We start from the raw sequence: 12,050 nt of genomic DNA on the forward strand, positions 1-12,050 counted from the left end.
ATTTATTTCATACAGTAATTTTAGCTCATCTTTATCAAGGGTATCAATAACTAGGTGCTTATTTTGATATCTAGTTATTTGACTGAATCAGAAATACAGATGTGGAGTAGATGTAGTTTGTTTTAAATTCTCATAAAAAAATCTGAACTAATCAAACAACACTTGTCGCTCTTTGTACGTGTTGATATAATATTCATATTTAATGGAGAGAAAAAAACGTTTCACTAAACTGCTTTATAATATTATAATTCAATGAAGAATAAAAACAGATTTCCCTCCTCAACTGCGTTTCCTCCCTCCAGACAGCAGATGGCGATATGTGTCTTTCAGGAGATGTTTCTAGTGTGACGTATAATCTAGTGGACGGAACGCTTCTTCAACAACTGCAGCCACCTCGGTAGCTCGCTAGCTGACAAAGTCGGAACATTCAAGTTCTTTAGACAATTTCGTGGTTTATTTGCTACTATGATTTAAACATACTTATGTGTAAACAACTAGCTACCCCATTTAATTTCATATTTACGCTGTAAGTCAACTAGCTGGCTGGTTAAGTTAGCACTAGTCTAGTCGCTAATGCTAACTCGCTGTTATCCCTAGCTAACATCATGAGTTCACTAAGCTACTCTCCTCCTGCTAAAGAAGAGGAGGTCTGCTGGACGGAGAAAGAAGGACTGTGGCTGAACGTTGTCGTGAAAGAGGAAGAGGAGGATGTCACACTACAAAGGCAAGTACAGGGTGAAGCTGTTACCGTGAAAGAAGAAGAGAAAGACATTTCAGTTAGAGAAGAGGAAGACGCGTTCAGAGTGAAAGAGGAGGAGGATGTTACATTGAAAGAAGAGGAGGAAGATGCAGTCTTTGGAGTGGAGGATGAAGAGGGGAGTTTACTTTCACATTAGAGGAGGACGAAGAAGAGAAGACTGGAGAACTGATTAACACCAGTAAATACAGTGAGTACTATCTTATAAAACAGGGACATTGATCTGATTAACACCAGTAAATACAGTGAGTACTATCTTATAAAACAGGGACATTGATCTGATTAACACCAGTAAATACAGTGAGTACTATCTTATAAAACAGGGACATTGATCTGATTAACACCAGTAAATACAGTGAGTACTATCTTATAAAACAGGGACACAAACTCTGCAGTTGTTGAACTAATGTGTGATTTTTAAAAGAGCATTCTACACTTGAATATGTTTTTGTACTGTATGAATTGTCCATGACGTCCTCCAGGGATTTTGTAAATAACTTTTCCTGTTGAAAAGTGATATAATAATAAATGAAAATGTGACAGGTTAAAGGAAATGCTCATAGCCTGTTTATACTTTTTAATGTATTAGTAAGTTCATAGTATGTGAGGATCTTAAAACATCTAAGGTTAAAAAGATCATGCATTCTGTATTAGTTGATAGAGATTGATAACATTCATAATTGTGTTAAAGTTAAAATCCATCAAGAGTACAAAAGGTAAGAATTGTAAAAGGAATGTGTAAACGTTATATTGATTACTTTATTTTGTGGTGCCTAATTGAAGGGGAAAAGTGTTAATCTGTGATCTACTAAATGCTCTTTAATCTATGAGCCTGAGATCGATTGCTCTGGTCTCCACCCAAGTTCGCGGGGAAATCGCGGTCTTTTCCTCATTACAGTAAAAGTTCTCATTGAGGAAACAATACCGTATCACTCTCGTGATTATTTCTCCCCTTTTTCAGGGTCGTAACATTTTTGGAGGCTCCGCTGAGATTGCTGCTCAGATGTCCAGTTTCCACATCCTGGTCGCTGAATTCCGAGCCAGCTAAATCCCCACATAACAACTCAGGCAGGCTGCAGTGAGGAAAGTGTTGCTGTTCGAGGAGAGCTGGAAGTTGGTGGTTAAGTACGTGTCAGCTGAGGCCATTGATCGACCATCAGAGACAGTAAGGACCATCTAATTCAGAGTCAACTCCTGCACAGTAAAAGTTCCTCCTGTTCTGTCAACATGACGACCGCCTTGGAAGAACTACAGGAAGAGGTAGTAGGAGAATTGCACACCCTGACTAAAGACAAGTTACTAGAGATATGTGATTTCCTTGACATCTCAGGTGAACAGAGAAGAGATGTTCAAGACAAATCCCGCATATCATTGATGACTCACATTATGATGTTCCTTGAAAGAGAGGAAGTTGCAGAGTTAGAAGATGGCGGCATGTCGGAATGGTTGCTACTTAAAGACAAAATGACAGAGATGATCAGTGGCATAGATAACAAAACAGGGCAAACTGACCATGATATTGAAACAGCCGGAACACATCACAGAATAGAGGAACTGAGAACTGCAACCCCACAACAAGGGGTGGGAACTGAGCAGATTACTGCAGCCAAAGCCAGTGATTCTCTGCGTCAGCCCTAACCCCATGCTAATCTTCAGGTGAGCGTGCCGCTCTCACCCAGTGCACAGCCCAGCTCATACTGGCGCAAAGAGTTTAAAATTTCTGGTCAGATAGGTGAACCGGGCCAGAAAGATAAACTGATTTTTTCCAGCCTTGCCCATCAGATTGAGAATGGACTTAACAGAGGCTATCCTGAGGTAGAAATAGTAGACGCAGTAGTCAGGGCTATTTCTCCAGGCTCACAGCTACGCAGCTACTTGGAGGGTAAACCCCAGCTAACTCTTCCCACACTTAGATGTATCCTGTGTTCCCACTTCCAAGAGAAGAGTGCAACAGAGCTTTACAAACAGCTAGCTTCAGAAGCACAGCATAGCAAGGAGACCCCTCAAAGCTTCCTGATGCGCATCTTAGATTTGAGGCAGAAAGTACTGTTTGCATCCCAGGAGTCAGAATCAGGGCTTAAGTATGACCCTGCTCTAGTCCAGCGCATGTGTTTACACACAGTCCTTACAGGTCTCCAGAGTGACAGTATCAGGATAGACATGCAGCCTCTCCTGCTAGATAGCGAAACATCAGATGAGGTTTTGCTAGAGAAGCTTAACATTGCTTGTGCTAATGAGATAGAAAGACGAAACAAAAGGCGGTTTAATTCCCCACAGCCTGCTACAACGGTAAGTGTAGTCCAGTTAGAAGATACGCCATCTGCAAAGTGCCCTGTGAAGGAAGCCAAAGCTAAGATACCCGCAGAACTGTTAACAGAGTTAGCTGAACTTAAGACAGGTGTAGCTTCTCTAAAAGGTCTCAGTGCAGAGATTGCTCAGATTAAGGAGACATTACAGCAGCCTATATTTCAGTCACCGCCTTGTGTCTATGCCCCACCTCCAGTTAGGAGGCCAGATAGGGACCCCCAGCCACCTGTTTCCCATCAGCAGTATTACAGCAACTACAGTCAGCCCCAAGCACCTGACCCTGCACAGCATCAATATGCACCTAACCTGTATACCAACCGCTCTGCTCAAGCTCCAAGGAGGTGTTTTGTCTGCCAGCAGGCCAGAACAGATGCACGCTGCACACACTGCTTCCGATGTGGGAGTGGAGAACATTTTCAAGCTGGATGTAAAATCCGGGGGAGTCAGACCATCAAGAGAGGCCCCTTTCAACGGGGAAGGGTTACCGCTGAGGGACGAGTGTTAACCGTAGCTACCAAAAAGTCCGAGAAATGTGCAAATTGTGCCCGAGAAGATTCATTTGAGAACCTGAAACAATGTTCATCATGTAAAGAGACACTGTACTGTTCCAAAGTATGTCAAAACCAACATTGGACTAAACATAGGGAAAAATGCACTCACCTGAAAATTGACTCTACCAGGGAAAGGTTTTCCTGCACAGAGGAAAATGCCCACTCTTTACCATCCCTAGCTCAAGGTTGCCACCCCCGTAAGGTCACCTCGCTAGTCGGCAGACAGTGCCTTATTGAGTGTCACCTGAATCGCCACCACCTCCAAGCTCTATGGGACACAGGCTCTCAGGTATCGGTCATTGATGAACAATGGAAAGAGAAATCTCTCCCAAACACAAGGCTGAGAGATGTTTCAGAAATCCTGGACTCACCTGATGATCTAAGGTTGACTGCAGCAAATGGGACTGAAATGCCGTACCTGGGATGGATTGAAACAACTTTTCTGCTAGCCTCTGAAACTGACCAAACAAAGGAACTGATCATCCCAGTGCTAGTAATGAAAGGCTGTCACCTATCGCATCCCATCATAGGTTTCAATGTTATCGAGCACATCCTGACAATGACCGACAAGACTAAACAATACAGTACAGTAAAAACAGCTTTCCCAAACCTCAAAAGAAACAAGGTGAGAGCTTTTATACAGGCTGTTAGCGCAGAACAGACAGATGAATATGCAGTGAAAACCAAGAAAGAGAAGGTTGCTGTACCAAAACACAGTAGCATTCAGATTGAGTGCCGTGTAGCTTCCCAGCCTTTCAAAGAGGACATGACAATGCTTTTCCAGCCAGACCTGAACCCGCAGTGGCCAGACGACCTTGAGTTCTTTGACACACTAGTCAGAGTCAGGAAAGCTGTTTTTCCAGTTGTCATGCTTGATGTCTCTAACCCCACTGACCACGACATTGCCCTGCTAGGACGCACAATAATTGGTACAGTACAAACCATTATGACTGTGTTACCTGCCCAGGTGTTTGAAAAAACAGTCACCCCAGCCACAGTGAATCACACAAGCGTTCGAACCCCATGTACTGCTACTGAACAGTGGGATCCACCAGTAGGTTTAAATCACCTCACCGAAGAGCAGAGAGAAGTTGTTAGGCAAATGCTTAGAGAAGAGTGTCACTCCTTCTCCAGATCAGACAATGACATTGGCTGTATTGAACGATTGAAAATGACTATTTCTCTAAAGGACTCTGAACCAGTCAAGCGCACATACATGTCAGTGCCCAGGCCACTGAATCAGGAGATGAAGGGTTACCTTTATGACCTCATAGCCCAGGGCTGGGTTAGGAAGTCAAACTCTTCATATTCTTCACCTGTCGTGTGCGTTCGGAAGAAGGACGGGACCCTCCGGTTGTGTATAGATTACAGAGACCTTAACAGAAAGACACATCCCGACCGCCAGCCTATCCCTCGGGTCCAAGACATCATGGACAGTTTAGGTGGTAATTCCTGGTTCTCCCTCTTAGACCAGGGAAAAGCGTATCACCAGGGGTTAATCTCTGAAGAAAGCAGACCACTGACAGCATTTGTGACCCCATGGGGACTCTATGAGTGGATACGTATGCCATTCGGCCTCATGAACGCTCCTGCAGCTTTTCAGCGGTGTATGGAGGAGTGTTTGGAAGGGCTCCGGGATAACATCTGCATTCCTTATCTGGACGACACGCTAGTTTTCAGTAAAACATTCGACAGCCATGTGAATGATGTGCGAAAAGTTTTGCAGCGTCTCAGAGAGTATGGCATTAAACTCAAACCAAGTAAGTGTGATCTCTTTAAACCCCAGGTCCGTTATTTGGGCAGAATAGTGTCTGCAGAGGGCAGCCGAGTTGACCCAGCCGATTTTGAAGCAGTAAGAGCATTGAAAGAAATCAGACCAGAGACTGTGGGCCAGCTCAGAAAAAATGCTTGGTTTACTCACTTACTACAGACAGTACATCAAAGACTTTTCTAGGAGGGCCAGCTGCCTGTATGACCTCCTGAAAGCAGATTCAGAGAAATTACCTCACCACCCACGGAAAACAAAAACAAAGAAAGTAAGTAATGTGGTGCCCTCAAACAAGCCAATCCTGTGGACTGACCAGCATCAACAGGCACTTGAACAGCTGATTGAGTGTTTGCTTCACCCACCAGTCTTAGGTTTCCCTGATTTCACTCAGCCATTTGTTGTACACACTGATGCGTCACACCAAGGCTTGGGAGCAGTTCTTTATCAAAAGCAAGATGGGAAGCTTAGGGTCATTGCTTATGGCTCTCGAACCTTAACAGCAGCTGAGAAGAACTATCACTACCACTCGGGCAAGCTAGAATTTCTAGCTCTAAAATGGGCAATCACTGATAAGTTCCGTGATTATTTGTACTATGCTCCGACCTTCACTGTATACAGCGATAACAACCCGCTCAGCTATATTCTGTCTACTGCAAAACTGAACGCAACCACTTCCAGGTGGGTTGCAGAATTGGCTGATTTCCACTTTACAATAAAGTACAGGCCAGGCAGAGAGAATGGTGATGCAGATGCTTTGTCAAGGATGCCACTGGATGTAGAGTCACTGATGGAAGAATGTTCTGAGGAGCTTCCACCAGACACCATTGCCGCCACGATACAAGCAGTTGAGGTACAGAAAGAGGCTGTTGTACCTTGGTCACTGTCAGCTGCATCTATGTCAGTATCAGCTGAAGATGAGACAACCACTGCAACAATCAGCTCGATCCCAAAAGATGGGATAAGAGAAGCACAAGAATCTGATCCGGTCATCCGTCCTGTGCTCAATTTCAAACTGTCTGGTTCCAAACCGCCAGTTAACCTCTTACATCTAGACGTTCCGCTAGCGGAACACCTGCTCCAATATCCAATGATGGGCGTGGCGCGAAATACAAATTCCTCTAAAATCCGAAAACTTCCATTTTTCAAACATATGACTATTTTACAGCATTTTAAAGACAAGACTCTCGTTAATCTAACCACACTGTCCGATTTCAAAAAGGCTTTACAACGAAAGCAAAACATTAGATTATGTCAGCAGAGTACCAAGCCAGAAATAATCAGACACCCATTTTTCAAGCTAGCATATAATGTCACAAAAAACAAAACCACAGCTAAATGCAGCACTAACCTTTGATCTTCATCAGATGACAACCCTAGGACATTATGTTATACAATGCATGCATGTTTTGGTCAATCAAGTTCATATTTATATCAAAAACCAGCTTTTTTACATTAGCATGTGACGTTCAGAACTAGCATACCCCCCGCAAACATCCGGTGAATTTACTAAATTACTCACGATGAACGTTCACAAAAAACATAACAATTATTTTAAGAATTATAGATACAGAACTCCTCTATGCACTCGATATGTCCGATTTTAAAATAGCTTTTCGGTGAAAGCACATTTTGCAATATTTTCAGTAGATAGCCCAGCCATCACGGCTAGCCATTTAGATACCGACCAAGTTTAGCCCTGATCAAACTCCGATTTACTATTACAAAAGTTTCATTACCTTTGTTGTCTTCGTCAGAATGCACTCCCAGGACTGCTACTTCAATAACAAATGTTGGTTTGGTCCAAAATAATCCATCGTTATATCCGAATAGCGGCGTTTTGTTCGTGCATTCTAGACACTATCTGAAATGGTAAATCAGGGTCGTGCGCATGGCGCAATTCGTGACAAAGAAAATCTAAATATTCCATTACCGTACTTCGAAGCATGTCAACCGCTGTTTAAAATCCATTTTTATGCCATTTTTCTCGTAGAAAAGCGATAATATTCCGACCGGGAATGTCCATTTAGCTAAACTGAGAAAAGTAAACAAAGCTTTCGGTCGACGCGGGCACGAGCCTGAGTCTCACAGTACTGTAACCAGCCACTACCCAAACGCGCTACTTTTTTTCAGCCAGAGCCTGCAAAGCCACGATTCAGCTTTTTGCCGCCTTTTGAGACCCTATGGCAGCCGTAGGAAGTGTCACGGGACAGCTAAGATCCTCACTCTTCAATAAACAGAGACAAGAAGAACGACACCTTGTCAGACAGGCCACTTCCTGCCTGAAACCTTGTCAGGTTTTTGCCTGCCAAATGACTTCTGTTATACTCACAGACACCATTCAAACAGTTTTAGAAACTTTAGGGTGTTTTCTATCCATGTGTAATAAGTATATGCATATTCTAGTTACTGGGTAGGAGTGGTAACCAGATTAAATCGGGTACGTTTTTTATCCAGCCGTGTCAATACTGCCCCCTATCCTAAACAGGTTAAAATATTGTTGAAAAACAACTAATTGATTAGGTATGTTTGGGAATAGCATTGTGTGACTGTGATATGAGAGTTGTGTGAGTGTGATATGAGAGTTGTGTGACTGATATGAGAGTTGTGACTGTGATATGAGAGTTGTGTGACTGTGTCTTAATCTGAAGTTTGGATAGTAACAGAGATCTGTCGTTCATCACAGAGATCTGTAGTTCCTCCTAGAGATCTATAGTTCCTCGTTCCTCCTAGAGATCTATAGTTCCTCCTAGAGATCTATAGTTCCTCCTAGAGATCTATAGTTCCTCCTAGAGATCTATAGTTCCTCCTAGAGATCTATAGTTCCTCTTAGAGATCTATAGTTCCTCCTAGAGATCTATAGTTCCTCCTAGAGATCTATAGTTCCTCCTAGAGATCTATAGTTCCTCACAGAGATCTATAGTTCCTCACAGAGATCTATCTATAGTTCCTCCTAGAGATAGATCTATAGTTCCTCCTAGAGATAGATCTATAGTTCCTCCTAGAGATATATCTATAGTTCCTCACAGAGATAGATCTATAGTTCCTCACAGAGATAGATCTATAGTTCCTCACAGAGATATATCTATAGTTCCTCACAGAGATAGATCTATAGTTCCTCATAGAAATATGCTTAATCAGATGATTGACATGTGGATAATAAGCTTTGATATAACGTTATCTTGGGGTTCCTTCACTGCCCATGATAGAAAATCACGGGGTTGTATTGAGAGCGTGATGATCATTTAGAAAGCAGCAGAAGGTCTATAGTTCCTGGGAGGCTTGATTTTGCTGTGGTCTCTGGGAGGTTAGAGAACCGTTGACGATCCGGTCATTGTCCGGGAAACAAAAGTTAATTTTTTTGTTCCGCTGGGAGTATGTTTGGAGAGCTGCTTCGTAGCTGTGGAGAGTCCTTGAAAAAGCAAATGGAATGGTTGTCTTGAGTACCTAAGAATTACTTACGTTTTATATGGATTCTGTGAATATATGAAAATATGATGAATTGTATGTGTGTATAAAGATTACTAGAGATTTGATGAAGTAATACTGGGAATATAATTACAGTGGGGCAAAAAAGTATTTAGTCAGCCACCAATTGTGCAAGTTCTCCCACTTAAAAAGATGAGAGAGGCCTGTAATTTTCATCATAGGTACACTTCAATTATGATAGACAAAATGAGAAAAGAAAATCCTGAAAATCACATTGTAGGATTTTTTATGAATTTATGTGCAAATTATGGTGGAAAATAAGTATTTGGTCAATAACAAAAGTTTATCTCAATCCACTTAGTTATGTTAGGAAGTTTTCCATCTTTATGACCGGCCCTGGTAACTTCACCCCAACTTCTCTGATCCCCAGAACACAGTAACTTAACAACATAAGTGTTTTTCTGATACTTTGGGGAAATTTAGGGAAAATAAGAAAATCCAGCCGTAGCAGAGCCCCAAGTCCCATGGGGATGTCCTCGAGGGCCTGGATGTTCTCCCCATCAAAGGCCAGCGGGATTTCACTCTCATGGTGAAATGGATTTCCACCGATGTGCAGTAAAGGAGTGAAGAGCGGTGAAATCTGTGTCAACAAAAGTAAGAAAAGATTAACACACATACAATTAACAAAGAACATAAAAAATGTTCAGCTGTAGTTTTATATAAGCATGCACACCTATGTTTATGAAGAAACAGATGATTGGTGCATAGACATACCTTGTCATGGCCATAAAGGCCACTCGGGTCCTCATTGAAGAGGTAGGGCAAGAGCAGAATCGCTGCTGTGGTCTCCAGTCCTAGTAAAGTAAAGCAATGATCTTACTACACTTGCTAATTTTATTACAAAATACATTAGAGAAAGGGAAGGAATAAGAGCAAATCCCTCTTCTGTATTGTCCTTCAGGGACTGTCAAAATAGCAGGATGATGTCCTCACCCCTGCCTCGCCTCTCTACCTCTGATAGTCCTTGAATTATCTTTTTGTCTATATCCATTCCATGGACTTGATTCATTTCTGAGAAGATCTGAAAAGATAATTTGCACATATTTGTACGCTAATAGACTTCAGTTTGTATTGACTGCTATGTAGGTTAAATGTACACTTCAAATGCAGCTGTCCTACAACATATCTGTACCTTCTTCTTGATCCCAATTGCATTGTGTCCATGTTCTGTCCTATAAGAGTTTCAAAGGAAGAGAAAATGTGTCAAAGAATAGTCTTTCAAGCATAAAAAATATATATATTAAATAAATATTGAAAGATAAATAACATCGACATACAATTGAATGTAAAATAGAATAACATATTGGAGAAAGCACTAGCCAATACAGTACTGCCATACAGTAACAGTACTGCCATACAGGCCTAATATCACATTTCAAGATATCTTTGTACACAAATTGTTCAATATTTTATCAGGCTGACTTGAAAGATTATACGCAACATTTTGTTGCGTGGCAATACTGTGTTTGGATTCTGAAGGGCATTTATACAAAAGAGGTAGTCTAGACACTGTATTAATACCATTATGCATTTGAATCCCATCGACAGCTACCATCTAAGATAACAATTTCCCTCCACAAGGAGGCGGACATGTAACGTTTCCAAAATGGGATAGTATTGTACATGTAACGTTTCCAAAATGGGATAGTATTGTACATGTAACGTTTCCAAAATGGGATAGTATTGTCCATGTAACATTTCCAAAATGGGAAAGTATTGTACATGTAACGTTTCCAAAATGGGATAGTATTGTACATGTAACATTTCCAAAATGGGATAGTATTGTCCATGTAACGTTTCCAAAATGGGATAGTATTGTACATGTAGCGTTTCCAAAATGGGATAGTATTGTACATGTAGCGTTATGCCCCCTTGTGAGTTAATAGTATTGCATGCTGTAGCAGGCTATATAAAGAGGAAGACCTCCATTGACGATTCAGTTCGTTGTAACATCTCGTCTGGACAGGTCACCATCCTTAGTTAGTTAGTTTAGTTAGTTAGTTAGTTAGTTAGTTAACGAAGCTAACGTTAGCTAGTTCATTATCACAAAAGTGAGAACTGCTCTAGATTGGAAACTTACGTTAATGAGTGTAAAGCCATGTTGGCTTTATGGAAACGATATACAATATATGGGAAAGAATTAAGTTGAGGAAATAATCCAAACCTAGTTGTGCCTAGTTAGGACATAACGTTAGCTAGCTAGCTAACGGTACTGTACTGTAGCTCATACAACGCCGACGGTCAAACCCGGCTTTCTAATATTTACGTTCATTAACTATAGTAACGTTATGGAAGATATTCACAGAAAACCAGAATTGTCTTCGTTATTCATTATTAGTATGTTATATTATTATAATAAATTATTTCGAGACATATTCAGAGCCAAACATCAACCCAACTTAACCTTTTTAACTGTTGTCGCATCCAAACTTGTCACCATCGTTTTCAGTCGTAATTGCGAAGTTCCCGGAAGAAGTCCAGCAACAACGGAGGTTCCTCGATGAACCCACCTTCTAACAAGTTCTTTGAAGAACCTTTTGGGGCTGTTTTTCATTGACCAAGAACCCTACGGTTCTTAGGGGATCTGAGAACAACTCCAGTTGAACCCTTCATTTTTAGAGTGTAGTCGGCTCTATTTACTCTCAAATTCAAACATGATGATTAGTATCAACGATCAAGTCAGCTGCTGCTGCTCCAATACAGTATGAGGTGAGACGGTGAACTGATGTTGAACTGGGCAGTCAGCTGCTGCTGCTCCAATACAGTATGAGGTGAGACGGTGAACTGATGTTGAACTGGGCAGTCAGCTGCTGCTGCTCCAATACAGTATGAGGTGAGACGGTGAACTGATGTTGAACTGGGCAGTCAGCTGCTGCTGCTCCAATACTGTATGAGGTGAGATGTGAACTGATGTTGAACTGGGCAGTCAGTCATTCATTCTGTACTATGAGTCTGGTCTATCATTGTTACTGCACATTGTGGTGGAAATTCTAACCAATCAGGAGAGACTTTCTCATTTCTTCAAACAATCAACCTTTATTTGATAAGAATTGCAATAATGTAGCTGGTCAGCCCTACACTCTGAGGTGGAAGGCCGAGAGCTCGATGACACAAGGAGTTCAGAAGCCTTATATAGTCAAACTATCTTGTGCATATAGAAAACATGTGATCTTGGTATGTG

The 12,050-nt window shown here is 41.6% G+C and overlaps 1 protein-coding gene across 1 annotated transcript; it reads left to right on the forward strand.

Annotated features, from left to right (window-relative positions):
* Nucleotides 1-380: 380 nt before the first annotated feature.
* On the forward strand, nucleotides 381-6,517 carry LOC106567938 (uncharacterized). Its single transcript, XM_045711998.1, has 2 exons — nucleotides 381-947; nucleotides 1,719-6,517. The coding sequence occupies exon 2, from the start codon at nucleotides 2,774-2,776 to the stop codon at nucleotides 5,567-5,569; it is 2,796 nt and encodes a 931-aa protein (XP_045567954.1). The 5' UTR covers nucleotides 381-947; nucleotides 1,719-2,773; the 3' UTR covers nucleotides 5,570-6,517.
* Nucleotides 6,518-12,050: the final 5,533 nt, after the last annotated feature.

The sequence above is a fragment of the Salmo salar genome, chromosome ssa02, assembly GCF_905237065.1.
Source record: "Salmo salar chromosome ssa02, Ssal_v3.1, whole genome shotgun sequence".
Lineage (NCBI taxonomy): Eukaryota > Metazoa > Chordata > Actinopteri > Salmoniformes > Salmonidae > Salmo > Salmo salar.

Bases quoted from the DNA above. Each gene is read 5' to 3' on its own strand.
- LOC106567938 (XM_045711998.1), top strand. From the start codon at position 2,774: ATGCGCATCTTAGATTTGAGGCAGAAAGTACTGTTTGCATCCCAGGAG.